The sequence below is a fragment of the Hemiscyllium ocellatum genome, chromosome 6 (genome assembly GCF_020745735.1).
Source record: "Hemiscyllium ocellatum isolate sHemOce1 chromosome 6, sHemOce1.pat.X.cur, whole genome shotgun sequence".
NCBI lineage: Eukaryota > Metazoa > Chordata > Chondrichthyes > Orectolobiformes > Hemiscylliidae > Hemiscyllium > Hemiscyllium ocellatum.
In genome coordinates, this window is record NC_083406.1 from 60,722,376 (window position 1) to 60,748,494 (window position 26,119).

General features: G+C 40.7%; 1 protein-coding gene across 1 annotated transcript in view; it reads right to left on the reverse strand.

Annotated features, from left to right (window-relative positions):
- The window catches only part of ccdc83 (coiled-coil domain containing 83), a 60,140-nt gene extending 41,438 nt beyond the window's left edge, over positions 1-18,702 (reverse strand). Inside the window, exons 1-4 of the mRNA XM_060826953.1 lie at positions 18,626-18,702; positions 13,912-13,996; positions 11,862-12,030; positions 981-1,148 (exon numbers count right to left, since the gene is read on the reverse strand). Coding sequence (XP_060682936.1) covers positions 981-1,148; positions 11,862-12,030; positions 13,912-13,996; positions 18,626-18,702 — 499 coding nt within the window. The remainder of the gene's footprint in view (positions 1-980; positions 1,149-11,861; positions 12,031-13,911; positions 13,997-18,625) is intronic.
- Positions 18,703-26,119: the final 7,417 nt, after the last annotated feature.

A 26,119-nucleotide genomic window follows, 5' to 3' on the forward strand; every position in this document is an offset into this window, starting at 1 on the left:
GAATATTATAATCAATGGATCCACTATCTCTGCCACTATTTCCTTTAGGACCCTAGGATGTAAGCCACCAAATCATTGGGACTTGCCATAATATTGGTCTTTGTTGCAAAAGGATTTGAGTACAGGAGTAAAATTGTCTTTCTGCAGTTATGTAGAGCTACCTGAAGTATTGTATATAGTTGGGAGAAAGTGAGGACTGCAGATGCTGGAGACCAGAGTTGAAAAGTGTGGTGCTGGAAAAGTGCAGCAGGCCAGGCAGCATCCGAGGAGCAGGAGAATCAACGTTTTGGGCGTATGCCCTTCTTCAGGAATGAGGCTGGTGTGCCAAACGGGCTGAAATAAAAGTAAGGGGGGGAGGGGCGCTGGGAATACGATAGGTGGAAGGAGGTAAGGGTGAGAGTGATAGGCCAGAGATGGGGTGGGGGCGGAGAGGTCGGAAAGAAGATTGCAGGTCAAGAGGGTGGTGCTGAATCCGGGGGTTGGGACTGAGAGGTCCCAGGAGGACCAATTCCACTACCAAATAGCCCAAATGGCCTCCTTCTTCAAAGACCGCAATTTCCTTTCAAAAATGATTCAAAATCTAGTTCCTGAATAACTATACAACTTGGGGTCAACAAGTGAGACATCTTAGGACAGAGCCAGAGCCTGGGGTAGGATGATCAGGGTAAGAAGAAGATCAATATGAAATAAAAATTAAGATTAACAATCCCAATGGTGGGACAGCTAGGCTCAGCAGAAATCAAGATTATGCTTTCCTTGAAAGTAACTTATTCTTCTGCAGATGATCACCGTCGTAGATACTTTCTAAGTACAGTCAGTACTAGTGGGAAACCTAGGCATTAGGCCTCTTATTTGCATATATAATTACTGCTTAAATTAATTATGACTAGAGGATGCTGATGATTATTTTGGACATTTAGGAAGTCATCTAGCACCTGCCTTAATTTCTGTTCTGAAATGTTAAACATATGACTCTATACCTTCGATTTCACGAAAAGTTTTCACCAGCTCCACAAGTTCATTTTCTTGAACCGTAATAATTCTGCGATGTTCACTGCTTCCGACATTCTTGTATTCCAGCCAGTATGCTTTCACTTCTTCCTCCTTCAGAATTTTCTGCTCCACAGCTTTTAAAGAATTCAGCAACTCTGACTCAAACAAAATAAAATACATTCAGTATTTGTACGAATTCTTAGCTCAGTACACAGCTCTTCCAGATTGTCAGACAATCACAATCAAGAAGAAATAAGATAAATGTTAATAAAACAGGTACTCAAAGAGATCAGGAATAGTTCATTCAAGAATTTGGAGAGAAGAAACGTTAAATAAATAAGTGTAATTTACATTTGAAAATGCTTCCAACAACATTGTATCAATTCAGCCCCTCTTTTGGTTCCTAATTCCTTCAGGGATGAGGGTGTCACTGGCTTGGCCAGCATTTTATTGTACATCCCCAGTTACCCACAGGACAGTTAAGAGTGAACCACAAGAGTCTGAGAGCCTGGAGTCACATGTAGGCCTGACCAGGTAATAATGACAGGTTCCTTCTCAAAGGGCATTAGTGAAGCATATGGGTTTTTCTGACAATTGACAATGGATTCATGATTCTTAATGCCAAATTTTTACTTAATTCAAATACTACCATCTGTCATGGCAAGGATCACACTAGGGTCTCTAGAACATTATCTGTGTCTCTGGATTAATAGTTCAGTGATAATATCACAAGGCCATTGCCTCTCCAAAGGACAAATACATCCCTGTCTGGACTGAAGAATCTGAGCTATGAGGAAAAGTTGATTAGGCTGGGTTGTTTTCCTTTGGGCAGTGAAAGTTGAGAGGTTTAAACTGAATTTGCAGGGGATTGGGGCACAGAGCAGTTGCAAGGTCTAATCAGATATAGAAGGAACACTAGGACAGTGCAGTAGGTGGAGAACAAATGGTCAGAGTAAATATATAGGAAGTCTGGAAAACTAAATTGTATCTACTTCAGTGCATGGAACTTGACTGGTAAAGCGGATAAGAGCATTGATCAGCTCGTGGGAATATGGTAATGTTGCAATTGCCGAGACATGGTTCAAAGAAGGACAGGACTGATAGCTCAACATTGCATGATATTTGATTTGATTTGGTTTGGTTTCATTTATTGTTGTCATATGTACCGAGATACAGTGAAAAGTTGTGTTTTGTGTGCTTTACAGGCAGATTGTACCATACAAAGTGCATCAGGCTAGCAGACAATGTGCAGAATATAATGTTAAAGCTGCAGGGACAGAGATCAGAATTAACATTTGAGAGGTCCATTTAAAAGTATGATAACAACGGAGAAAAAGCTGTTCTTGTATCTGTTCGTACTTGTAGTCAAAATTATAAATCTTCTACCTGATGGAAGAAAGTGGAAGAGAGTATAATCAGGGTGAGAGGAGTGTCTGATTACGTTGGTTGTTTTCCCAAGGCAGCAGGAAGTACAGATGGAGTCAATAGATGGAAGGCTGGTTGGTGTGATAGCCTGGGCTCTGCTCACGACTCTCTGTATTTCCTTGCGATCTTGTGAAGGACAGTTGCCATACCACAATGTGATGCATCCAGATAGGTTGCTTTCTATGGCACATCTACAAAAATTGGGAAGAGTCTTTGTGAACATGCTGAACTTCCTTCACTTTCTGAGGAAGTAGAGGCGTTATTGTGCTTTCTTGACCATCACATCGAAGTGATATAGAAGTTTAGACACGATTGGGTGGGAAGTCAGAAAGGTGGGAGCATTGCATTATTGATAAAGGAAACGATGAATACAGTAATGAGGATAAAGCCCTGGAAGGGTCTTCAAATCAGGCCATTTGAGTACAGCATTGAGATAAAAAAGGAGTGATTACTTCACTGAGTTTATAGTATTGACCTCCTAAGAATCAGAGGAAGAAAGAGGAGAAAATATGTAGGCAAATCAGAGGAAGGTAAGAGAGATACAATGTTATAATTGTAAGGGACTTTGCTAACATTGACTGGGATCACCTTAAGTGTGAAAAGATTAGATGGGTGGAACTTTTAAAGTGCATCCAGGAATATTTTTATGTCAGTCCACTAGAGATGGGGCAGTTCTACACCTAAGCCTAGGGAATGAAACTAATCAAGTGGTTGAAGTTTCAGTAGGTGAGCATTTTGGGAATAGTGACCATAACTCTAAGTTTCAAAGGGATAAGGGTAATCCAGGAATTGGAGTGTCTAAATTAGATGAAGGGCAATACAGGAAATGGCAAACATAAATCAAGAGCAGATACTTCTAGTTAAGGCCACATATGGAAAGTGGGAGCCTTTTAAAAATAGGATAGTGAGAATGGGGATTGGTGGGGGGGGTCCTTTCAGAGTGGAGGGCAAGGACAGCAAGTCCAGAGAATCCTGAATGTCAGGGGATATCAAGAGTTTGATAAAGCAAAAAGAGGAAGCATATGTCAGATCAGTGCATTTAATACAGGGAAATGGCATTCAAAAGTATAGAGAGTGTGGGAGGTTGCTGAAAAAGGAAATTATCTTTGACAGATGAAATCAAAGCTTTTTATTGGTATATTAAAATTGATAAGATTACAAAGGACAGAGTGGGACTGATTACAAATCAAAGGGACAATCTGTGCATGAAGCCAGAGGACATGGGAGAGGTCTTAAATGAATACTTTGCATCTATTCACAGGAGAGAAAGACATTGTAGCCAAGGATTTCAGTTAGGATGGTGAGTTTCTAGAACACATTATGACGATTAAGGATTAAGTGTTAGATGTCTTAGCAGGCATACAGGTATGTGATCCTTAGGGCCTGATGAGATGAACTCAGGCTGTTTTGGGAGGCATGGGGGGAGATTGATGGGGCTGTGGTGATATATTTAATATTTTGCTGGCCACAGCTGAAGTGTCAGATGACTGGAGGAAACAAATGTGGTTCCGTTGTTCAAGAAGGGCAGCAGGAATGGGCCAGATAATTACATACCAGTTAGTCTGAAGTCAGTGGTAGACAAATAATTGGAAAAAATTCAAAAGACAGGATTAATCAATACTTTGAAAGGTAGGATTGATCAGAGAGAGTAGCATGGATTTGTTAGAGGGAGATCTTATCTGACTAATTCAATTGTTTGAAACAGTGACTAAATATATTGATGAGGACAGAACAGTTGATATGGTTTACATGGACTTCAGGTAGGCCTTTGACAAGGTCCTGCATGGAACACTGGCCCAAAAGGTAAGTGCTCATGGAATCCAAGGTAAGTTGGCAAATTGGATCCAAAATTTGTTTACTACTACGAGGCAAAGGGTGATGGTGCAGGGTTGTTTAGGAATTGGAAGCCAGTGACCAGCAATGTACCACAGGGATTGGTGCTAGAACCTTGTTATTTGTTAGACGACATGGATGTGAATGTAGAAGGTTCAATTTATAAGTGTGCAGATGATACAAAAATTGGTGTTGTTGATAGGAGGGTGCTCTCAGACTACATTGTGGTATTGATTGGCTGGTAATTTGGACAGAATAATGGCAGATGGAATTTAATTCTGATAAGTGCAAGGTAATGCATTTGGGAAGTATAATAAGGGAAGGATATACAAAATGATGAATTGAGAAACAAAGGGACATTGGTGGACAAGGCCATAGATTCTTGAAGATGACAGCTTAGGCAGACAGGTTGGTGATGAAGGCATACAGGATGCTTACCTTCATAAGCAATGGTGCAAATTATAGGAGCAACAAAATCTTGTTACAACTTTATAAAATATTGGTTAGACTGCAGATAGAATACTGTGTGCAGTTCTGGTTGCCACGCTATTCGAAGGATGTGATTGTATTGGAGAGGATGCACAGAAACTTCACCAAGACGTTGCTTGGGATGGAAGTCTAAGGAGAGACTGGATAGTCTAGATTTGTTTCCCTTGGAGCAGAGTAGGCTGAAGGGAGATCTGGTTGAGGTATACAAAATTATAAGAGGCATAGACAGAGTAGATCATGGGAATTTCTTCTCCTTGACATAACGTGGTGTCACTATTTAAGAAAGGTGGTAAGGAAAAGCCAGGAAACAATGTACCGGTAAACCTGACATCAGTGGTGGGCAAGTTATTGGAGGGAATCTTGAGGGACAAGATTTACATGTATTTGGAAAAACAAGGACTGATTAGGAATAGTCAGCATGGCTTTGTGTATAGGAAATCATGTCTCACTAACTTTTGAAGAAGTAACATAGAGGATTGATGAGGGCAGAGTGGTGGACGTGATCTATATGGACTTCAGTAAGGTGTTCAACAAGGTTCCTCATGATAAGACTGCTGAGCAAGGTTAGATTACGTTGAATACAGGGAGAACTAGCCACTTAGATGCAGAACTGAATCAAAGGTAGAAAACAGGGTGGTGGTGGAAGGTTGCCTTTCACACTGAAGACCTATGACCATTAGTGTGCCACTAGGATCTGTGCTAAATCCACTGTTTTATATCATTTATATAAATTATTTGAATGTGCACACAGGGGATATTGTAAGTTTGTAGATGACACTAAAATTGGAGGTGTAGTGGATAGCAAAGAAAATTACCTCAGAATACAAGGGGGTCTTCATCAGATGGGCCAATGGGCTGAGGAGCGGCAGATGGAGTTTAATTTTAGATAAATGTGAGATGCTGCATTAATGGTAATGTTTTGGGAAGTGTTGCTGAACAAAGAGACCTTGGAGTGCAGGTTCATAGTTTCTTGAAAGTGGTGTCACAGGTAGATAGGATAGTGATGAAGGCATTTGGTATGCTTTCCTGTATTGGTCAGTGCATTGAGTATAAAAGTTTGGAGGTCATGCTGTGGCTGTACAGGACATTGATTGGCCATTTTTGGAATAGTGTGTGCAATTCTGGTCTTCCTCCTAAACGAAGGATGTTGTGAAACTTGAAAGGATTCAGAAAAGATTTACAAGGATGTTGCCAGGGTTGGAGGGTTTGAGCTATAGGAAGAGAGAGAATAAGCAGGGGCTGTTTTCCCTGGAGCATCAGAGGCTGAGGGTTGATCTTATAGAGATTTATAAAATCATGAGAGGCATGGGTAAGATAAATAGACAAGGCATTTTCTGTGGGGTGGGGGAGTCCAAAATGTGAGGGCATAGGTTTAGGGTGAGAGTGGAAAAATTTAAATGAGACATAAGGGGCAAATTTTTCACGCAGAGGGTGGTGCATGTACGGAAATGAATTGCCAGAGGAAGTGGTGGAGGCTGGTATAATTACAACATTTAGAGTCATAGAGATGAATAGCATGGAAACAGACCCTTCAGTCCAACCTGTCCATGCCAACCAGATATCCCAACTCAATCTAGTCCCAGCTACCAGCACCCGGCCCATATCCCTCTAAACCCTTCCTATTCATATACCCATCCCAATGCCTCTTAAATGTTGCAATTGTACCAGCCTCCAACACATCCTCTGGCAGCTCATTCCATACACATACCACCCTCTGCACGAAAAAGTTGCCCCTTAGGTCTCTTTTATATCTTTCCCCTCTCACACTAACCTATGCCCTCTAGTTCTGGTCTCATTTAAAAGACATCTGAACGGGTGTATAAATAGGAAGGGATTAGAGGGATATGGGTCTAGTGCTGGTAAGTAGAAGTAAATTAGTTTAGGATATCTGGCTGGCATGGATGAGTTGGACAGAAGTGTCTGTTTCCATGCTGTACATCTCTATGACTCTAAGACTCTCTACTACCAGAGGGCATAGGTTTACGCTCAGGAGCAAATGATATAGAGGAGATCTGAGGAATTTTATTTTCTCCAGACAGTGATCCATGCTGCCTGAGGGGTGATGGAGGCAAGTGCTCTTGCAACATTTAAGAAGCATATCGATGAGTACTTAAAATGCCAGGGAATAATCGGCTATGGATGGGATTAGTGTAGTCTGGTGTTTGTTCATTGACATAGACATGGTGGGCTGAAGGGCCTGTTTGCATGCTATAAGATTTTAAGACACTAAGATTGAGGGGCATCAATAAACTAGATAGGAAAGCATTTTTCAATATGTAGTGGTGTTGGTAACCAGGGTGCATATATTTAAGGCAAGAGGTAGGAGGCTAAGAGGGAAGTTAAGAAATTTTTCACTTTGAGAGTAATGGAAAGATGATTGAATAGAAACTCTCAAAACATTTCAGTAGTATTCAGATATCCATTTGCATTAGCATATCCTTCAGGAATATAGGCCAAAAGGCATCTTTCTGTGCTGCAAACAACAATGAATTATTCATCAGCTAGCTTAAAAGAACAAAGGTTTTATAGTTTGGAAGGTAATGGAATACTAAATGGCAGTGAATAGCTGAACTTCATCGAGAAATATTTTTCACATTTTCACTTTAAGATTTTGTCACATGAGATTTCTCATAGCAACACTTCTCACACAATGCTCATCACCTTGTTAATCTGGCATCCAAGGGACTGAAGGCACATCTCAGGGAATCGCGTAACCCGAGAGGTGGATGTTCTTGCCACTGACAGGTCCTTGTGACTCGCATCCCCCAGAGCCATGTCGAACACTCAGCTGTACACCATTCTAAATGCCTCACCCTGTTCAGTCTCTAGATTCAGGACATGGCCCAGAGGAAATGGAAACTCACTCATTGCTTCATGGACAGTGATCTGAAAATCTTATGGAATGGGGAGGTGAAGAGGAGAACAATCCTTTTTCCAGCCAATTGACAAGGAGGCCATGTCACCAGACGCAGCCAGCACAGTCACAAATTGCAACCCACATCAGTGCTATGTCTCTGGTAAATTGGAATGCACAGGAGTGCAAAAAAGGTCAAAAATCTTCTGCACTCCACAAGAATAACTGCCATCACCTTCTCTCTGCTACCTCACAGGGATACCACTCACTCTAACTCTGCAAATTCAGAAACATCTCACCAAGGACCATGAGCTACAGCTCTCACCACTGTATGCATTATGTCCACCCTAAAGGGTCTGACCTACCTTATGCTCCACACTACTAACCGTCCTGCCCTTCAGTGTTTCCTATACACTCAGTAGGGAAACTTCACTATCTCTTCTGCTCTTGCATCACCATTAATATCTCCGTCATACATTTCTATCACACTTAATCTCTCCATTTTATCATAGAATAATAGCCTGCTTCCACCCTGTAGGGATTCTATCAGGCCCATCTAGTCTACACTGACCCTTCAAAGAGCATCCCATCCAGACCCACACCCCTACCTTGTCCCTGTAACCCTGCATTTCCCATGGCTATTCCACCTAACCTGCACATTCTTGGACACTGTGGGGCAATTTACTACAGCCAATCCACCTAACCTGCACATCTTTGGTCTGTGGGAGGAAACCACAGCATCTGGAGGAAATCCACAGAAACAAGGGGAGAATGCGTACTCCGCACAGACAGTTGCAGGAGGGTAGAATCAAAACCAGGTGCCTGGTGCTGTGCAGGAAGTGGTGGCCCATACTAGGCTGCAAAGTCCAAGATAAGGAAGCTGTGAGAGTGGTCATCAGGTTCCTCACTCCTTACAAGTTGAATATTCTGTTTTAGCTGATAAGCATAACTGCTCATGTGGGGATGAGGGACCTTGATGGTGAACCAACCCAGTAAGCTCCATTGTGTTGTGCTATGCTGCTCCCATTCCATCAGTGCTAAATCATTCTTAATTGCCACAAGATTTTATCCTTCTGAGACAATAAATCCTGTCCCATGCTGGAACTAGTGGCACCCTGCAAACCTCTATAAAAAGACCAAGGCCAGAGATTCTCAGCTCCATCTCCATCTTAGAGGAGAATCCACTGTGCTGTCTACATCTGCCACCTTCCTCCAGCTCAGAAGCTTTCACATTGGTTGGTACTCCATCTCGGTTGGCAGTCCAATCTGGTGAACAGTTCACAGTCATATCTCCTCAGCTAGTTGAGGGGAAAAAACACCTTACATTTGGAAAATTGCTCGAGCTCAGGCATCTGCTCAGCCCAAAGCTGAAGGCAAGTCCCAGTTCTTGGCTAGTAATAACTTCATCAAATTGCACAGACAGGTAAAGGAACAATTGGCATTGTTGCCAAAACAATGTGGTACAATGGATCAAAGGATAGAAGAATTCATCGACATTATCAGTACCATGCGGCTTTGGCATATTGATGAATACAAGTTGGCAACCACCTTGGAGAACCAGGTCCAGCATACTTGGTGTCTGACACATGTGTGCATAGACCTGCACTCCACTGCACTAGCCACAGGTGCTCAGCATCAATGGCAAAGCGATGGTGTTGCAGTACCTTGACCTCACTGAAAAGGCTCCTTCCTCTTAGGGAAACAAGGTAGTATCAGTTGTCAGCCAAAATGGGGAGGAGCAACAGACAGAGTCCCCACTAAACCCCTCAACCCTCAAGAAGCTTCTTCTCAGGGCACTCCCAGGTTCCTAACCCTTCCAGTTCTGCTTTGCCTGTGATCCCAAAGCTTGTATTAGTTTCAGGTGGAACAGAAAGTGAGGGGGAGGTGGGGGTTGAAGAGGAATGGTGAACCTGCACTTGGGCAGGAGGAATTCAGCAGGCCCAAAGGCACCAGAGAGTGTGTGCTCAAGCCTTCCAAGACAGTATGGCTAACCACACAGCAGCTTTCCTCTATCTCAACTGCAGAAGTCAGGATTGCACTTTGACATAGTGGGAGAGAGAGAGGAAGAAGGAAACTTTTTGAGGACACATAGGTAGCATAGGTAAAATATTGTAAGAAACTTTTCATTTTTTAAAACATATGTGAAATTGCACTCTTGCATGAAAGGGCAAGCATCCAAAAATATTAAGTTTACAGTCAAACGCATAACCAGACATTTATTCAGCTACCCCAAAAGTCAAAGACTGCAAAGCTGACAAGGTCCCCATACTTTTTTCACTAAGCAGGTGTTGCCTCCCATATCACAATCAGAACATTAAATAATTAAATGAAGTCCAAACCTGGTTCATTCATCCTAGATGTGGGTTTCATTTAGGATATCCCTGGCCTGTTTGGTTCAATGATGCATTGCTTTGTCACACTATCTTGGATGGCCCTCCTGATCAGTATTCTAATCATCATCTTCATCTTCAAAAAATTTTGTCCGCATTCAACATATGTCACCTCCCATTGTGTCCCTCTCCTTTGTCGGTTTTAGCTGTGAAGGGTGCAATATGTGACACTAGTGCAGAACATTTTCTTCAGGGTACACTGCAAATTTCCACCAGAGCTGTTAAGACATGTCCAACTATTCACCTTTGCTCTGGTAGAAGTGTAAGCAACATTGTAGCCTTTTTTGTTGATGAACCTTGCAGGTTGGTGAAAAGGCACTCTTTAAGCAACGTAGGTGCAGCTGATAGAGCCCTGCACCTGTTGGAAGACAACAATGATCTAAAATCCCACTGCCTGGACTATTTAATTCTTCTCATCACATCGGAAGAATATGATGAGCTGCGCTCTGGAGAAAATGACATCAGAAACAAATCAAATGCATTTATGAATTGAGGGCTGGAGGACAACACACAGAACCCAACTTGCTTCCTAAAATGAGCTGCTCGCATAAAAATTGTAGACAATTCCAACCTTAATAAACATTAGTTTGGGATTACAACATGGGGTTTCTGACTTCAAATCCAGTTCCTGCAGATTAAACAGTTAAGCGATGCTGTGCCAGAATGTCTTTAAACAATCCTTTCTGACAATTAAGATATTGAAAGCGTGGCCTGCAAATGCAGGATCTCCTGATTTTCCACCGCTTCCTTCACGAATATGTATCTTTTGCTAGTCCATTTATAAGTGGTGTGGCAGCTGCAGGAGGTTGTAATCTTTGCATGGGTTTCTTATATCTTCCACATTGCCCATGTAGTTGCATCAAGACCACAAGTACTCCAGCCACAGTGATCTTCATGTGAGATTTATAAGCAGATAATTTGTAGCAAATGCCACAGTATCCCAAGGAGGTCATTGTTGTGAGGATCTAATACAAAGTTTTCATGCATTGGTAGCAGAATTTTGCCGGAATGTGAACATGATGATTTCCCCGGAAAGAAAAGGCTCCCTTCCACATCACAGACCATGTCCCTACATCCTTAGAATTCAGTGTGAATGTGGCAGCTGCAATGCATTGTCCTACAAACCTAAGAATTCAGTATTTACATGAAATGAAAAGTTCAGATGCTGCTTTTAAGTGTGTTGTTCTCATGCTTAGATGAAATGACAAAGAGGCAATTGCTGCGCACAATGTAATTATCATGATTGCATCAAGTCATAATTTTTGAAATGTATTTTTGCACAATGACCTGCCAATGCAATGCAAATTGAAGCCAGATGGGTGGCATTAGAGAATCAGTGGAGGCATAATCATTGAAATTACTAACAAACCGTCGACTTCTAAAAACATTACTCCACCAAAGAAAAAAAAGTTTTTTTAACCAAATGTGCATATGGTCATATCCATTTGAATAGCTATTCAATCTTACAGTTTACTTCAATCTAACAAAGCAAGTTTCCAAATTAATTTCAACGTGAGTAAACTGCAGATTCTGACTGTGATGTACAAATTTCTGCCCCTTCCTTCATGTTCCCTTTGTGTTGCTTACTGTGTGGCACCCATGACTTATCAGCTGACCTCCTCACAACATTTCCATTGTGCCATATTTATTAATGTGTCCACTTTACCTCCAAATCCTATAGCTTTGAAAGTTCCCGTACACTTCATTGTCCTACACATGTAAAGATCAGAGTTACTGTGACCATATGAACCTGCCTTTCCAGACCTCCTCTCTGATTCACTACAAGGTCCCACCCTACTGTCTATAATTGACCCCCATCACTCATGAGAATATTAAAGTCTTGAGAATAGAAATTCTGTTAATATAATTGAAAATACCTTGTGTTTGCAGTTTGTTTTGTTTAATTAGTTCCAATTTTTCTTTTAAAGCTTGTGCTACTTGTTCATTGTTGATTTTCTCTTTGCGTTCTAGCTCTTTCTCCAGCTCCTTTGCTTTTCTGACTAGTATTCTGATATGTTCCTTCTGCTCCTTCTTCAACTGTTCATTCTTACAAAAATGTAGATAAATTTAATATTATTAAGAGTGCATTGGCCATGATCTTCAAGATATATTCGTCAAACCTTTGTTTTAACTCAACCATAGGTTAATAATGTAGATTGCATCAACACATGTTAAGACATTATTGTAAAATGATATAGAACTCTACTTGGTTTCTCCCTCATCAACCCCAGACCCAACTAAAAAATGTTAATTTGTTTCAAAGATGTTATAATCTGCATCTCATTAAGATGAAATTGTAATTTGAAATTTTAGTGCTGATTCTGTCAGTTGTGGCTTAGTTGATAGTACTCTCAACTCTGATCAAAAGATTGTGAGTTCAAGTCCCATTCCAGGACTTGAGCACAAAAGTCAAAGTTGACATCTAGTGCTGAGATGATTGACCTCCAACGACAACTGAAGTGTGGAGCTGGGAAAAGCACAGCCAAGTCCAGCAGCATCAGAGAAGCAGGGGAGTCAACATTTTGGGTCTGGATTCTTCATCTTTGTATTACGAAGGCACACAATCTGACGTTTCAAAAAATATAGGAAAACTTCATGGATTACTTTTCATAAATAACGAGTTAGTAAAACCCATAAGCAGGGAAGAGAACAGAAGTGTTTCTCAGGTACAGCAATAAGGTGATAAAGTTGCAATTGATATTGGAGGAGAAATTTGTACACAGTATTATTTCAAGCACGTTTCTTTAATTATGTCATCGGAGAAATCCACATAAGTTATGAAGATAACAGCCCCTGAAGGAACCTCCTCCCTTGGAATTTCGGATAGAACTCTATTTTATTACTTATTACTTTTCATATTGAAATTGTGCATTTATTTACTATTTTGAGCAAATAAACTTACCCTGTGTTTCATAATAATTGGGCATGTGAAGTTTTTCTTGTCAAGTTTATTTGTAATTATAAAATACATGTAACTAATATAATCATGTCAACAGAATAAAAAATGCACAGAATAAGAAATCCAAATTTTAGAAAGACTGGTATTCTGCACTTATTAGTGCAAAGTTTGAAAGTCTTATATAATTGAAGAGGGGTTCTAATGAAGAGTCTGACCAGACTTGAAATGCTTTCTATTTTTCTCTCCACAGACCCAGACCTCTTGAGTTTCTCCAGGATTCTCATTCATTTTAAACAACCTGCTTGGACACCATAACATGGCATATTCATGGCATGTGGGTTGAACCTGGACATTTTAGCCCACAGATAGGGGCACTACTACTATACCACAATCTCACAGGGAAAGCGGTGGCTTAGTAGTAACATCACTGAACTAGTAATCCAGAATCCCAGGTTAATGTTCAGAAGACATGGTTTTGAATCCACCTCAGCAGATGGTAGAATTTGATTCAGTAAAAAGTTGGCTTAATGGTGGCCATGTAACCATCATCAATTGTTTTTAAGACTTATCAAATTCACCAATTTTTCCTTCAGGAAATGAAATCTGCCATCTTTACGTCGTCTGGCTGACATCTGACTCTAGACCATAGTAGTGAGGGTGATCATTGACTACCGTCCAGGCAATAAATTAATATTAAGGTCATAACATCCCATGAACAAATAAAATAGCACAAAACAATGCCACATGGAAGAGCTTTAGTAAGGTAACAGGCAGCAAATTGTCATTAATACAAATTATGCAGTAGCCAAGAGTTACATTACTCAAACAGATAATATCAGCTGATTGTAAAGATTAGGTAGAGTTTAATTTGCTTAACATTACTTGTCTGGGAACTTTTTCAGATTTTTCATGATAATAATTATTTCGGCGAATAACATTTAGAATATGCAAAGATGTTTAGAAAAGAATTTTAAAGTTATACAAGTGCTATTGTAGTGTATTGATTTTTATTCATATTAGTAACTTACGTGTTCAATGTTTTGTGCCTTCACTTCTTCGAGTTGTTGTATTTCCTGCCTGAACCTTTCCTTAGCTTTTTCTTTTAACTGAAACCTGAGAATAATATGAATAGTTAACAAACTAAGCATAGTTCTTTTCCTTCACATTTTCCACCAGAATACTGTCAACTTTATCAGTGATTAAGGAGGACTGTAAGTTAATTATTCACTATAAAGAGTTTTGAAGGTGAAATAGTAAGGTGGGTAAGCAGGAGCCAAATGTATTGGTCAAGCAACAAGTTATAAAGTCGGTGTCACACAATAGCTTAATGTGCAGTTTAAGATCTTGTGGAGCTTCCAGTGATATATCAACATGGAGGAGAATATTTTTTATTGTTTGTAAAGAGTTAGGAACCAGTTATTATGTTTAGGTGTCAGGGAGCCAAACGTACGGCTGTAGAACAGAATATCAGCTAAAAAACAGTCTTTTGATTACTAGACAACTTGCAAGTTGTAAAAAGGTAAAAACAATGACTGCAGATGCTGGAAACCAGATTCTGGATTAGTGGTGCTGGAAGAGCACAGCAGTTCAGGCAGCATCCAAAGTGCAGCGAAATCAACATTTCGGGCAAAAGCCCTTCATCAGGAATAAAGGCAGTGAGCCTGAAGTGTGGAGAGATAAGCTAGAGGAGGGTGGGGGTGGGGAGAAAGTAGCATAGAGTACAATGGGTGAGTGGGGGAGGGGATGAAAATGATAGGTCAGGGAGGAGAGGGTGGAGTGGATAGGTGGAAAAGGAGCTAGGCAGGTAGGACAAGTCCGGACAAGTCATGGGGACAGTGCTGAGCTGAAAGTTTGGAACTAGGGTGAGGTGAGGGAAGGGAAAATGAGGAAACTGTTGAAGTCCACATTGATGCCCTGGGGTTGAAGTGTTCCGAGGCGGAAGATGAGGCGTTCTTCCACCAGGCGTCTGGTGGTGAGGGAGCGGCAATGAAGGAGGCCCAGGACCTCCATGTCCTCGGCAGACTGGGAAGGGGAGTTGAAATGTTGGGCCACGGGACGGTGTGGTTGATTAGTGCGGGTGTCCCGGAGATGTTTCCTAAAGTGCTCTGCTAGGAGGCGCCCAGTCTCCCCAGTGTAGGGGCAACAGTGAAGAAAACCTAAACAAAGGGTCATACAAAGGAAAAGATGTTAATTATATATTCTATATAACTGAAACTGATGATCCTGCTATCTGAGAGTTGTGAAGGGATGCAATTATCTCAATGAACCTGGATGTGAATGAGGTGGCACCAATGATATATCACCATACATACGTACACAGGGAGTTTGATGAAATAGTTGGATGTTTTGAAGATTTTATCATCATTGACCCAGCAATAAAACTGATGATTCATTCTCCACTGAAAGTACCGACAGAACTAAAAAGAACCCTTGAAAGAAAGCTTGAAGTGATATAAGAAAAGGTGATCTCTAAAAATACAGAGCCAAAAGATTGGGCAAGTTCCATGGTGCGAGAGAAGCCAAATGGATGGCAAAGAATTTCCTGGATCCCAAAGATCTTAACCAAGCAATAAGAGGAATCACTATCCTAATCCAACACCGGAAGAGATCACGCCAGCACTTGTGTTTCTTATCTGCCCATGGAATACAGGCATTTCTGACTATTCCAGGATTTAATGCTCATCCAGAATTGCCCAGACAGCAGTTAACAACATTTCTGTGGATCTGGAATCACATGTAGGCCAGACCTGGTAAGGATTGCAGATTTCCTTCCCTAAAGCACATTAAGTGAACCAGATGGGTTTTTACAACAATAACCACATGGTGACCATTAGGTCAGTTTTTCACTAAACCAAATTTCACTATCTGCCATGGCAGATTCAAACCCATGTCTCCAGACATTAGCCTGGACTTCTGGATAACTAGTCCCGTGACACTGCCACTATCTCCTGAACAGGGCAAAAAGCATTCAACAAGTCTGATGCTGCAAATGACGACGGTATTTTGAAGCTATACATGGAATCTTCACTGTTGACAACATTCAGCACATCCTTTGGATGCTATAAATTCCTGTGTGTCTATGTTTTGGCAATAAAGCAAGCGGAAATGTGTTCCTGTGAAAAGTAAATAAAGCATGCAAACACAGTAGATAGCCAGCTACATGCAGTAAATGAACGCAGTCAAGCCTATATTTACATGAAGCCATGGAAAGAACCAGGAGTGATGGGATCAAGCTAAACACACAAAAATACATCAAAGTAACAAAATGACAATACTTTGAAATGAGTTTCAGACCTGACAGAATCAAGTTGAATCCTGAGAGAACCAACTTGGAGATGGCAACTCCAAGAAATCAGAGAGGATTGAGAAGTTCCTTTGGCTTTATGCAATAGAGAATGTTTCCTCTCAAGCTTGGGGTTATGTTCCTGAATATCCTAACTTTAGGCAAAGGTTTGATTCCCTTCAGAATCTATTTTATATACCGTATCTTCCATGAACATTATCTGCCACCAACTTGTCAAAATTCTTTTACAGTTCTATACTATCCTTACAGCTTACAATATTTTCAAGTTTTCTGTAAACTTGGAAATTGTCCCCTGCATACCAAGATCCAAATCATTTTTTTAAATCAGGAAAAGCTAGGGTCCCAACACTGACCCCTGGGGAACTCCACTGCAAACCTTCATCCAGCCCGAAAAATATCTATTGATCATTATTTTCTGTTTATCACTCAGCCAATTTCATATCCAATATCTTTTTTGCACCATGACTGACAACTTTCCTCATAAGTCTGTTGTAAGGCACTGCATTAAATGCCTTCTGGAAATCCATGTATACACCGTTTCCATTTCCTCCTCAAAAAAGTTAGTTAAACATGATTACCCCTTTAAAAATCCATGCTGACTCTTCCTAATCAACCCACCTTTGTCCGTGTTCAAAAGTTTTAAATTCACTTCTCGCACTTTGCCTGAATAAGGGGAAAGCAGAAAGATAATGGCCCATGCAAATTCTACACTCACTTCCTTCAAAATCCTTGGATACATCTTAACCAGTCCATTAGACTCTAAGTAGTAAGAATAGAAGTAAGCTGTTCCACCCTAAAACCTGCCCTGCAATTCTATAGGAGCATGACAGAATTCAGTATTCCTCATGTCTACTTTCATGCCATTCCCCTAAAACCCTTGATTCTCCATTGATCAAGTATATGCACAATGCCCCACAACTCTCTATGACAAAGAGTTTCAAAACCTCACAACTTTCTGAAATAAGAAATTCCGCCTCATCTCAGTATTAAATTGGCACCCATTTATTTTAGGACACTTTTGGTCCTCGACTCCCTTTGCATTCAAGATTTTTCCAATCAACCTTTTCAGAGATGTTATTGCACACTTCTGGAGCAGGTAGGAATTGAACCCAGGACTCCTGGTTCAGTGTTAGAAGCACTATCATTGTGCCACAAGCACCCTTCTCTTTCTGTTTAATACTGCTTGCCATGATGAATGGTAAGAAGATTGATTTCAGTCAGCATCCTACTAAACATCACATAATTCCCTACTGCAGCCATGAATGTTGTCCCTTGGAATACTTACACATAAAAATATGTTAGTTCTTCGCTATATTGTATATTGGCTCTTTACAGACAATAGAAAATATACAACTGTTACGACATGGAGTAAACTCTGCTGCGTAATTTAAAACCAGAAACACAGAAAAGACTTATCCCATGCAGTAATCTGTGAAAATTCAAAGGCCAAGAACTAGTTAAAGTAAAAATCAACACTTTATTTCTTAACGTATAGCAGAGAATAATTAACTAACAACTATTTACAACTCCTTACAGTAACTATCTTTCACCTTCCCTTCTATAATACTAGTCCAATAAAACTCCTGATTACAATTTAGAAAACTAAACTTCATATCTCAACACCAGGCAGCTTTCATTCTTCTTTGTATTTCAGTCTTCTTTTCTTCTTCTTGGGGATTCTACTTCACAGGTTACTGATCAATAAAGATACCTTTTAAGAGAGCTATTTTTCGGGGAGTCTTTTTATATGCTGGTAGCTTGGCAGTTCTCCTTTCAACTGTTCAATTTGTCTAAATCTTATGTCCCAAAGCATCAGATTGTGTCATTGGTTTTTAAGGTTGTCAATATACTAAATTCAAACTGGGTTGGAGTTTTTTAGGGGGTATAATTTAAACTGATTAGCTTAATTTGAATCTGTTTTGTCGTTTCCAGGCATCCAGCTATCCTAGCTACCCTAGCTAGCCCAGTAGCTGAAGCACCTGTTACATTGTATCTTATTGAGAACACTTGGTGCTGTCAGGTAAGTTTTGTTAGCTATTAACTCTCTTAAAGGTACAGTACCATTTTTAAAAGGTCTTTCACAGTTTTTATACCTTTAATTGAGATATATTACCTGCAAGGGTGAACAATAATCAGGAGTGAGAATCCAAGCAAGATTTTTGCCACCTAGCCCAGGAATGCTGAGGCTAATTACATCCTGCCACTACATTAGATGAAATTAATGAAGTAGCAGAACCATTAGTAAACACAAAATCTACATGGACTGAAAATCTAAACTATACATACACTGAATGAAGCCATTAAAGGGAATTATAAGAGGACAGTGCATGACAAAGAGAAACAAAAGTAAGCTGATTAGCAAAAATATCACAAGAGAAGTCTGGTTCAAAAAGTAAATTCCTGCAGATTAAAATAACATTATTAACCCATACACTTACCGAAAATGGAGAAAAACTTCTGCCAAAGCCATTTTATCTTCACTGCCTCCTTTACTGTCCTTCTTTTTCTTTGCCATTTTCACTATATTGATTACTGTAATAAATATGTTTTCAAAGGAGTTAGTAAATTCAAAATACTCTTCCATGTTGTAAATTTGTTTGAAACTTAAAAAGCGATGCTCAGTAGTGAAGCAGTATTACAAGTATATGAGTACAGAAATAAATAAGCATCCTGTGTTTTATCGGAATTCCTTCAAACATAAGAACTAGAAGCAAGTTTCAGCAAATCAGCTTCATAAGCCTGCTTCACCATTTAATACGATAAGGGTGTTCTCATCTCAGCCTCAACCCCACTTTCCTGCACTATCTCTCTCTCTAATCTCTCAACCATTACTAATTAAAAGTCTGTGTCTCTCCTCTTCAAAGTTATTCAACACCACCCTCTGTTTCCTGCTGTTAAGCTAATTTTGTATCCAGTTGGCAAGTTCTCTATGAATCCCATCTAACTTTACTAATTAGCCTACTATTAGAATCTTGTCAAAGGCGTTACTGAAGTCCAAGCAAAAATTGTTTACTGCTCTGCCCTGATTAATCTTCTTGGTTACTTCCTCAAAAAACTCAATCAAGTTTGAGAGACATGATTTCCTTTGCACATAACCTTGCTGACTATCCCAAGCATTCTTCACCCCTCCAAAAGCATATAAATTTTATCTTTCAGGATCAACATTCCCACCACCATGGCTTCTCCCTACATCCCCTCTTAAACAAAGGCATAACATGAGCCATTCTCTAGACATCCGGCAGCTCACTCTTAGTTGTAAGTGAGACGAATACTTTGAAAGGGGTCCTGCAATTTTCTCTGAGTCAAATACACACCTTGCACATTGCATTTGGCCTCACTGTTATCCATACTCAAGTAAAACTGCAGTCAACATGATGGTTAAAGAATCCCTTATGTCTAAGGCTGTCTGCAACTATTCTGGACATAACACTAAGTTCCCAGTATCATGTGATTTATGCCAGTAGCAGAAAAGTTTGTTCTTATGTGAATAATTAAAATGACTTCTCACTTGAGGGCTCCACCACTTTAAAGTGAGAGTACTGGTTGGAACTTGGGAGCAACCCTGGGGGTAGTAGTAGTGGTTCCTTCTTTCTGGGCACAACCCAAGTGAGGGCTTCCCTGTGGCAATGATCTGTTGAATGCCAGGATATGCCTGCTTGACCCCAATCCCACATATTTTTCTTTGACGATGCTTAGTCATTGAGACACCCTCTCCTGCAGCAGCAGTCTCAGCACTGGCCACCATGATAGTCTTTTAACTAAGATAGTAGCTTTTGGCCATTGCTAGTGATATACCTCCTTGTGTCCTGATACCAGCTGGAGCTGAATTATTTCCCAGCCATGACTGCAGTATTTCCTGCAAATAAAAGCAAAATATTGTGGACGCTGGAAATCCGAAACAAACTCAATAAATGCCGGACAAACTCAGCAAGTGTGGCAGCTATTGTTCTTCAGAAGAAAACTGAGTGGACTCGAAACGTTAAATTGGTTTCTTTCTCCACAGATGCTGTCAGACCTGGCGCGTTTCTCTCGCATTTTCGGGACTTTTCTTCAATTCAGCCAGTTAACGCTATCTCACTGTCTCTGCAAAGATACAGACAGAACTGACGATTTCCAGTATACTCTATTTTCATTACATGAAAGGTTTCCATGTATCTGAGTTCAGTTCAGGAGTTTCTACTGGACGAAGAAAACACACTTGGTCAAAGTGAGTTAACGGGAACATTATGAATTTGTCCGGGGACACTTACATCTCGACCGATCTTGTTATCTCCCATTCGGACAAGATGAGCTTTCAGGGCCTGTACTTACAGAGATCAGATGGGCGGCCTCACTCTGCCTTCGCCTTCAGTGCAGCTTCTTGTTTGGACCAGGAGTCGTCGCTGAAGCCGTAACCATGGGCAACACAAGGACGCAACTGGATTGGTCTCACCATCTCAACCAATCACGTTGCTGAGGAACTCGAGGGCAGCGTCTGCCAGCGAAGCCTGTGGGTGCAGCATCGCCGCTGAAGTTTTGGTTTAGTTGAAAGTGCTTTGGGTTAAAACTACCAAAGATTCGGTGAAACGTGTTAGCATTTTTGTGTTCGTTGAGAATTTAATTTAAATTTGCTGGGAAAAATTTGCAGTTTCAAAATAAGCAAGTTGGAGGTAACATGAATTATTCTGAAACCAGTATGTCGTAGTCATTAGACGCACTTCACTAATTCAAGATTAATCTTTTTTCGTATTATATTTACGGTACTTTGGAGTGATCCGTAGTGCAATTTTTTTTACATAGGAATGAGAATTTAATTTGATGCTTGTTAAATCCACAGGTTGCCAGTGCTCCAGATTAGGCAAAAGTGAGGACTGCAGATGCTGGAGATTAGAGTCAAGATTTGGAATTCCTGATGAAGGGGTCCTGCCCAAAACGTCGATTTTCCTGCTCCTCTGATGCTGCCTGACCTGCTGTGCTTTTCCAGCACCACTTTAATCAGTGCTCCAGATCACCCTGGAGTTTCAAGAAGCTAAAAATAATCTTTGAAAGCATGTTGCAAAACACTCCAGTACATAATCAAATGCTTAAAAAACATTCTACACTTAATTTTTATTGGAACGCTTTTCCTTCGGTTTATCTTATTGGAGATAAGCAGAAAAGGCTTTTTAACGGATGTGGGAGAATCAATCACTTGGTACTGAAGGACCTGTTGGCTTCCCATTGGCATGGTGGGACCTTGTGGGACAGCGATAGCATTCCACCTTTGCACTTAGAGGTTCTAGGTTCTGGTCCCCTCTGCAATACAGGTGCACCATAACATGTCGAAAATATTCTTTCTTTGATTGAAATTGGAAGGAGATGCTCCTAAGGAAGGAAATGTGAAGTTAACAAACTCAGGAGTCACACGACACCAGGTTATAATCCAACAAGTGTATTTGAAATCACAAGTTTTTAGAGTGCTGCTCCTTCATCAGGTGAAATGGAGGGAAGTGCACAGGGACAGAATTTATAGGCAGAAAGACAATGGTAAGATAAATCCAGGTAATTAAGATTGTCAACAGATAAGCACACACAATGTGCACAAACAAACAATGTGCACACACAACAAAAAAAAAGAAAAAAACACAAATAGTGTGAGTGAAGTGTGGACAGGCTGAATAACAAATTTTTGCAGGTGGTCAAAAGTGTCAAATGGTGTGAGTAAAGTGTCAAAAGATGAACAGCAAATGAAGGGATGATCTGTGATTCACTTGATTGAGTTTTTTGAAGAAGTAACAAAGAGAATTGATGAGGGCAGAGCAGAAAATGTGATTTATATGGACTTCAGTAAGGCTTTCAACAAGGTTCCCCATGGGCCACTGATTAGCGAGGTTAGATTTTCCAGAATACAGGGAGAACTAGCCATTTGGATACAGAACTGGCTCAAAGGTAGAAGACAGAGGGTGGTGGTGGAGGGTTGTTTTTCAGACTGGAGGCCTGTGACCAGTGGAGTAGCACAAGGATTGGTGCTGGGTCCTCTACTTTTTGTCATTTATATAAATGACTTGGATGCGAGCATTAGAGGTACAGTTAGTAAGTTTGCAGATGTCACCAAAATTGGAGGTGTAGTGGACAGCGAAGAGGGTTACCTCAGATTACAACAGGATCTTGACCAGATGGGCCAACAGCCTGAGAAGTGGTAGATGGAGTTTAATTCAGATAGATGCAATTCTGGTCTCCTTCCTATCGGAAAGATGTTGTGAAACTTGAAAGGGTTCAGAAAAGATTAACAAGGATGTTGCCAGGGTTCGAGGATTTGAGCCATAGGAAGAGGCTGAACAGGCTGGGGCAGTTTTCCCTGGAGCGTCGGAAGCTGAGGGATGACCTTATCAAGGTTTACAAAATTATGAGGGGCATGAATAGGGTAAATAGGCAAAGTCTTTTCCCTGGGGTCGGGAAGTCCAGAACTAGAGGGCATAGGTTTAGGGTGAGAGGGGAAAGATATAAAAGAGACCTGGGGACAACTTTTTCACACAGAGCGTGGTACATGTATGAAATGAGCTGCCAGAGGAAGTGGTGGAGGCTGGTACAACTGCAACATTTAAGAGGCATTTGGATGGGTATATGAATAGGAAGGGTTTGGAGGGATATGGGCCGGGTGCTAGCAGGTGGGACTAGATTGGGTTGGGATATCTCGTCGGCATGGACAGGTTGGACCAAGGGTCTGTTTCCATGCTGTACCTCTCTATGACTCTGTGACTCTAAGATGGTACTAGAGTCAAAACAAATGGCTGGAATAACATGGTATGTATCAGAATCGCATGACGAGGGTTTAACCAAAGTAACAAGTAATCCAAAACTGTACAAACTGATTAAGGTAGACAGATAATAACAAGTTATCAGGTGATGGTGTCAAAACAGAACAGTGAGGAAGATTTTATAAAAACAGAACACTATGGTGGGATCACATGTTGCGTGACATGAACCCAAGATCACAGTTGAGGCCATCCTCATGGGTACAGAACTTGGCTCTCAGTTCCTGCTCGATGAGTCTGTGTTGTTATGTATCTCAAAGGCTGCCTTGGAGGATGCTTACCTAAAGATTAGAGGCCGAATGTCCTTGACTGCTGAAGTGTTCCCCAACTGGGCAAGAGCACTCCAACCAGGCAATTTTTGTGTTCATTTACGTCTGCATGGTCTCACTAATGTACCATGTCTCAGGATGTCCTTTCCTACAGTGTATGAAGTAGACAACATTGGCTGAGTCTCATGAGTATGGACAGTGTACATGGTGGGTGGTGTTCCCACATGTTATGGTAGTATCCATGTCAATGATCTGACACATTTTGCAGATGCTGCCATGGCAGAGTTCTGTAGTGTTGTGGTAGCTGTTCTTCTGAAGGCTGAGTAGTTCACTGTGAACAATGATCGGTTTGGTTGTTTGAAGGCGAGAAATGGAGGCATAGGGATATCCTTGGCGAAAGGTTCATCATCAATGACACATTGAAGGCTGCGAAGAACATGGCATAGTTTCTCTGCTCCGGGGAAGTACTGGACAATGAAGGATGCTCTATTAGTTATGTCCTGTATCAGTTTTCTGATGAAGTTGCTGCATTTATTTTCGCTGTAGCACATTGAAACTAGTGATCGATGAGTTGAGCATCATAAGCAGTTCTTATGAGGGCATCTTTCAGCATCTGTAGGTGTCCATCGCATTCCTCCTTGTCTGAGCACTGTGCACACACAGTCTTTGTCCATAGGGGATGGCTGTTTGAATATGTTTAGGGTAGAAGCTAGAGAAGAGAAGCATCATGAGGTTATCTGTGGGCTTGTGGTAGACTGAATCCTTGATAAAGATGCATGTGTCCAATGAGACTGATTCTGAAGAGTGGTCCATGGTACGTCTGATGGTGGAATGAAACTCACTGATATCGTTGTGTAGTCATTTCAGTAATTCCTTGCTATGAGTCCAACAGAAGAAAATGTTGTTGATGTATCTGGTGTACAGTCTTATTTGGAGTTCTTGTGCAGTGAAGAAGTCTTGCATGAACTTCTTCATGAAAATTGGCGTATTGAGGTGCAAATTTGGGACCAATCACTGTTCCATGTGTCTGGACGAAGCGCTGTTGTCGAAGATGAAAACGTTGTCGAGGCTAAGCGAATGAGTTGTCACATGGCATCTGGGAATTGGCAGTTGTCGGTGTTGAGGCAATTGCGATAATGCCATTTGTGCCACTGCTCTTCCCCTCCTGTGATACTATTTCCCCCTTCACAAGGTTATGATGACCTTGGTTTTTTTCTAGAGGGGTCATAAATGGCAGGGCAGTGGTTAGTTCTCTGAGTTCAGGTTTTTGTTTCTAGCTTGGTTTAGTTTTAGCGGGCAGTCAAAAAAACTGCTGGGGGATCTAGAGAAGGCTATAGTAAAATGAGATTCTATGTTTCAATAGAGGCCTTTGCTGAACTTTCTCTCTGAAAACTCCAGACTATAAGAACCTGGGTTTGAATTTACCTTTTGCCAATGAGCATGTTTATGGAATGTTGTAGGGATTGGAACATCTTCATTAAGTTGCGATATCATGACAGTTGAGTTATCAAATAAGTTAAGAGTGTGGTGCTGAAAATTTTATCTCTCCACCCCTGAGGCCTCCAGCCTCATTCCTGATGAAGGGCTTTTGCCTGAAACGTAGATTTTCCTGCTCCTCGGATGCTGCCTGACCTGGTGTACTTTTCCAGCACCACACTCTTGACTCTATAATCTCCAGCATCTCCAGTCCTCACTTTTGCCTATCAAATAAGTTAGGTTATCCCTAAATTCTGTTTTCTGTTATTTATGTTTCATCTGCAATGTTTATATAAATTTTGTTTTGTTTAAAGCTGAGTGGTTTGACCAGCTACATCACTCCTGGAATATCCACTGTACATCTGCCTAAAAGGAAATAAAATGTTAGGGTCTGGGCTACCTTAAAATGTTTTGAGGGGGTCTGGCCTGGTCCATTGCACTCTTTACCTGAAAAAAGAGTAGTGCTCTGAAAGCTTGAGGTTTCAAATAACCCTGTTGCACAAAACCTGTTGTCATGTGACTTCTGACTTTGTTCCACACCAGTCCAACACCCGCACCTCCACATTATTTAAGCTAACCAGTCATGGGAATATGGAAGCTAAGTTTTTGGAGGGATGAGAAGAAATGTCAGAGTTAGCAATCCTATGCAAACCAGACGTAGCAACTCTCTTGACTCATACATTGAGATTGGTATAAAAATCAATTTTATTTTCCAAACAAAACCAATGTAGATTTACAGTTAGCCTATAGATATCATTGGTATTTTGTTAAATCTCCAACAAGTTAGAATTCTTTACAACAACATTATTAATGCATCTGAAATGGATTTACAAAAAACACAAGATCCGAGCTGTTACCTCCGTTTAAAGTATGATGATAGTGTTTGTGATGGGATCAGGGCAGTGGTGATAAAAGTTATCCTTTAGTTATTACATAGTTCTCTAAGAGTTGTGTCTCTTTAAAATGAGTGTGCTTTCTTTTGTAAAGGACAACTGGAATGCATTTTTATTGATTTAGTACAAAAGGACACTGTGGGCTGCTCTGGTTCTATGAAACCTTCCTAATGTGTCCAATTCTAGTTATTGAAACAAAAAGACACATTTATGTGCTAAAGTCAGTAAAAGAAAAGTGTCAGAAGGCTGATCCCCACAGTCAAAGGTCTAACTTCTAAGGAAAGATTTGAGAAAAATTTGAACTATAAACCTGAATGAAGAAACTTGAGAAGTGATTTTCATAGAAGAGCAAAAGGTAATTAATAATGGATAGGGTGAATAGTCAAGATGATGATACATGTATTAAACAAGCTGCCAAAAGAATGGTGGAGGCAGGTACAATTACAACATTTAAAAGGCATTCTATGAATATGAAGGGTTTAGAAGGATAGGGGCCAAATGCTGGCAAATGGGATTATATC